We start from the raw sequence: 5133 nt of genomic DNA on the forward strand, positions 1-5133 counted from the left end.
CCATCTCTTGACAGTTCCACATCCACCAAAAACAGACTTGCCCATGTTTTTCTTAACTGTACTGTGTTATCGTGATTTTTTTTTGTTGAATAACATTTTTCTGTTCATTGTAAAACTATTGGTGTCAAGTCTTTCTTCTAGATGATACTGGTTGTAGATCAGAGAGATAAATATACTCAATAGTCTGGTATTTCCTGAAACTCGAGTTAGCAGGCTTAACGAACTGTCTCTGCAACAAAACCTTTTTGCAAGAAAAATACTACACTATAAATTATAAAGTTATTTTTGCTCCAAGCCATTTGTATATTGATCAAAATTTTCTTTAAGATCAGTACAGTGAAAATGTAGTTTAACACTCAAGATTTTCAAAAATGACTTGCTTTTAATTTCCAAATAATATCTTAATGCTTTCCATCCAGAAATATACTTGTTAGTACTGAAAAATCAAATGATGTATTAGATAATTTTTCATGTTATATATGCATCTAAAGTTTATTCATTTAATCACAAATAGAGCTGGTCAATTAACTCGATTACATAAGAGTATCAATCAGTGTCACACAAAATAATTGATTACTCTAAATCAATTAATACCACAAAATAAATAACCAAAATCATGGTTCTTTTATTATTACTATACATTAGTTATTTTTTCAAACATCCATACAAAAATAAACAATTAGTTGTAATAATGGTTGGAGACGGCTTGAATGGGTACTGAAGAAAAACTTGTCGAAACGTTGTACATTTGCTGTTATGTTAAACTTATATTAAAGTTTTTCTTCATTACCCACTCAAGCCATCTCCAAGCATTATTAGTTTCAAAGTTGGTTCCTCGTTATCGAATTTGAAAACAATTAGTTGAATGTAATTAATTAAAGTGCCGGACAATTAATCGATTATCAAATTCCAGTAATTGCCCAGCTCTAGCCAAAACTGCTCTAATTCTATAACGTGTATAATTGAACTGTCTTCAAATACAAAATATGCAGTTTCAGTTAGTGGAAAGTATTTTATAATTAGTCAACTTGAAAAAAAATAACAAAAATTTTTTAGGATTGAATTGATTTGTGATTTTTATAACCAGAAAGCAAGAACAAAAGAAATTAAAGTCTATTAGAGTTATCATTCAACAGTTCAAGCTTGAGATTCTACATAAACAAAAGAAAAACCTTATTCACAAATTTCTAAATACACAAGTCATCAAAACTTTTTCTTCTGCTCAAAGTAAACTAATTTCTATAAACCGACATACTCTTTTTGAAAACAAACTAATATTTACTGATACTCTGCAACAGTTAAGAGCAAGAAATCACAGCTAATCAAGTGAAAATCAAATAAATATTTCTCAAAACTCTTATTTAGGTATACCTAATTTTATTATTTTATTGTAAAAAGAGTTATCTGTAAAACACCTAAATTTCTTGATTTAACTGTAGAATTGAAACCTGTAAAAAATTCTCTCATGGGCTAGTGTTTGAGTATCTTATTTGAATGAAGTTTTCATCGAGTCATCACGAGAACTTGTAGGAAATATGAACTGTTGCAGGGTTCATCTTTTGAGCCCTCTTGAATGTTGGTGTCTGTGTTGTATTTGGATAAGAGTCACTGTTCATGGGCTGTTTAGTGATGTTGTCAATATGTGGATGTAATTTTGATGAAAAATGGTTATCTAAATGTTACTGATTGCAGTGCATTGGCCTCAAATAAAAGTTTGTTGATGTATTATTTGATTTTTCTTATTTTCCAGTGTTAAGCCATCTCCACGATTTAGTGCTAGCCACCAGTTTATGATGCAATTAATGTGGTAATTGTGTTCACCCAAGTCGGATATTTTTTGGAATGTAGTAGTCATTTAGCATCTTAATGTTCTTTTAGTCTTTATCCTATAGTGATTTAATATAAAAGAAGTTTATTTAAATATAATGTAACCATATTTTTAGGTCAAGATTACCTGGGCATGGTTAATGGATTTAATTTTGAAAAATGTACTTTTAATACGATAACTTGAAGAATTCTTTGTAAACTGAGTGTACACATAAAATACTCACACCCTAGTTTAAATTACTCTCAACAATAAATACATACTAAAACACTTGGACTTATACCCAATAGAAAAACAAATTTAAATTTAAAATAATTCATCTAAATAAATATATCTTGAACCTGACATCAGTAGTGCAAACTTAAGTACAAACCTTATAAAAGAAATTTTCACAGGTCTGTCATAATCAATTTATTTTTAATAATTTCTGAAACAGTTTGCCAGAGTTCATCTTTAGACACTTTATTGTGTAAATTTAGTGTCTGAAGTTCTTTTACAGAACATAGCAAATTGTATGATCAGGAATGTTTGCTTCTAATCATAAGGAACGAACAGGTTTCTCATCTACTTGTTCCAATTACTCCCAAATTCAGAATTCAAGTCAACCCAAGCCACACTTTACCACCTAAATCAAAAATAATCCCCAAGTAAAATATTAATTTTTATATTCCAAGACACACATACAAATGAACATTTAAAATGTTATACATATATGTATATATATATATGAACATATTGTATAAATTTGTTAAAATATGTTTATGTCTGTCATCTTTTACAAAGGAACTATATACTTATATGTTAAAACTTAGAAGAATCCATGTGGAACTCACTCTCATACAAAGTGAAAATTAAAAAGGATTTAGTTTTTTCACATGTAAATAGTTTTATTTTTTGTTAACTGATCTTCTGCATTTTAGTAGACTACTAAAGCCACCATTAAATATGGTACATGGGCATTTTATTGTCTGAACTGAATATAATACATTTTCCCGAGATATTCATGACATGCAACTTTTTATGTGTTTGTCACAAGAATATTTTAGTCGTCAAAAGAATTGTTATAACTAAAAAAATGAATATGTTCTTGAACATGACTGGTCTAACGCATTTGTTTAAAACAACAATTGTCAAATTTCATTTTGGGAAGATGATGACAAAACTTTTTTTTGTGGTCTAAATTTCGATTCATATATAATGTTATCATCAGATCTTTAAAACGTCACAGTTGGGAAACTCGGAAAATACACAACAGTCCAATGTATTGAGTGTTTCTAAAGGTGTCCATTTGTTTTTTGGATCATCTTCAGAAAATGGATCACATGTAGAGACATCTACAAGTTCAAGCTTGGTAGGCAAAACCAAACGATAAGCATGTAGGAACATACGATAAGGAGCCAGGTCTCGACGATTACTGTATGTGTAATCACCAACCACGGTATGACCGATGAAATTACAATGAACACGAAGCTGATGTCGCCTACCAGTTATTGGTTTTAACAATACTTTAGTTGCCGGGGAATTGGCATACAGACCTCTCTGGAGAACAATAATTTGTGTGACTGCTTTTTTGGGAAAACTACAATAACCTTTGTCTTCTGTGCACATGCAATGTGTGAAATTTTCTCTTGTATCTTTTCCAATCCCTTTGTTAATTACTGTATATTCTTGGTCTAAATGTCCACGTAAAAGTGCAAGATAGTACTTGTGTGTTAGACGATTCTGGAAAACCAGCATAGCTTCTTTGGCAGCTTCCTTTGTCAGGGCAACAGCTAATACACCACTAGTTGAATAATCAAGTCTGTGACAAAAGTGGAAACTATGAACAAGATTACTATTAACTAAGTGTGGGAAACGGGTCTTGAGCTGATTTTCTACACTTACGGGTAATTCTGACATTCCTTCTTCTTTGTCAATATTGATAAGAATATCATGTCTTTTATTCACAACTATGAATGACCGGCTTACGTGCAGAACGGAAATATCCTCCATTTTTGGCCTTTTAGCCCTTCCAAAGGTAATGCGTGTTATATAAACCAGCATATGTCGGAAATAAACATTGAAATTAAATTTTAAAAATTCCAGAAGCATTATTAATCGGCCTAGGCCTACAGCTTTATAAAACAACGTTAACTTAACTGTAGTGTAAGTATAGTGCTACTGCTAGTGTTACTCGATAAATAACTGTTAGGCCTACAATAATAACCATCACAGTTACAGTAATGTGTCATAATCACAACTCTTTAATTTGCATGCCTATACATTAATTAAATATCTGATCATTTTAATTGTTAAATGAGGCAATAATGATACTACACAATTACCGAAACATTTTGATTAAAAATACCGACTACACTCACACATTTACAGGATAAAACACGTCATATACTTGTATTCGATAACCTACGAACACGTTTTGGATAAATTATTGACAGAAATAGGACATTTTGTTTTGTTGACAGAAATAAAAGCTAGAGTATTATTAATTTATTATTTGTAAATCTCGTCCTGAAAAGAAAAACTCAAACCTGTAAATAGAAAAGTTGCTTATAACGTCGTTATGAAAGATTTTTCCTTTCCTGGACTTGTATTTTTTAGGAAAAAAATATTTCTTTTGTGAGAATAATGACAAGTTTCAACATCTTGCGGACTATTATTTTATAAATATACTATAGTAGGTCTAGCTCATTTATTCCACTTATTTATTATATTTGCAGGCATATCATATGTTTTCTACCTGCTTTAGTGATACATGAATTTTAAGACTTTTTGATTTCGTTAGTTTCTTCGCAGTTTTAGCATAAATATGTGGTGCACAAGTCCTTGAGATTACGTTGTTTCTTTGTTCTCTATAGTAGATAATGCCTATTCTGCACGAGGAGATATCGCATTAACATATAACATCCATGTTAAAAGGATTAGCATTTTAATATACTTTGTTGACCGAGTTGACAGTGCCTAAGTGTTATAGTTAACCAGTTATGTGAGAGAACCAAGGTCTCGGGGCGACGCCATCAATTGGATAAAGAAACTGAGCTTACCTATTGAATTCATGCATGCTTTCTTGGGTCATTTCTACTTGATTTACATCATGACTAGTTCAGAAGAAATCAGAGGCGTCGCTGGGTACTGGCACACAGGACCCGTGCCCAGATTCTATTTGATAGTGCCCTGAATCCGCAGTTGGTGTTTTGAAAAATCAGCATGCTGAAACGCCGAAAATTCCGACTCCTATGGGCCCGAGCCCCGAATCTTTTCAACACTTAGAAACGCCTCTGGAAGATATTTATCTTGAGGGACGGAAAGCT

General features: G+C 31.5%; 1 protein-coding gene across 1 annotated transcript; it reads right to left on the reverse strand.

Annotated features, from left to right (window-relative positions):
- Positions 1-1749: 1749 nt before the first annotated feature.
- LOC106471591 (RNA pseudouridylate synthase domain-containing protein 1-like) lies at positions 1750-4261 on the reverse strand. Its single transcript, XM_013932204.2, has one exon. The coding sequence runs from the start codon at positions 3914-3916 to the stop codon at positions 3032-3034; it is 885 nt and encodes a 294-aa protein (XP_013787658.1). The 5' UTR covers positions 3917-4261; the 3' UTR covers positions 1750-3031.
- Between the last annotated feature and the right edge of the window lie 872 nt (positions 4262-5133).

This window comes from Limulus polyphemus, unplaced genomic scaffold (assembly GCF_000517525.1).
Source record: "Limulus polyphemus unplaced genomic scaffold, Limulus_polyphemus-2.1.2 Scaffold4717, whole genome shotgun sequence".
In the NCBI taxonomy this organism is placed as follows: domain Eukaryota; kingdom Metazoa; phylum Arthropoda; class Merostomata; order Xiphosura; family Limulidae; genus Limulus; species Limulus polyphemus.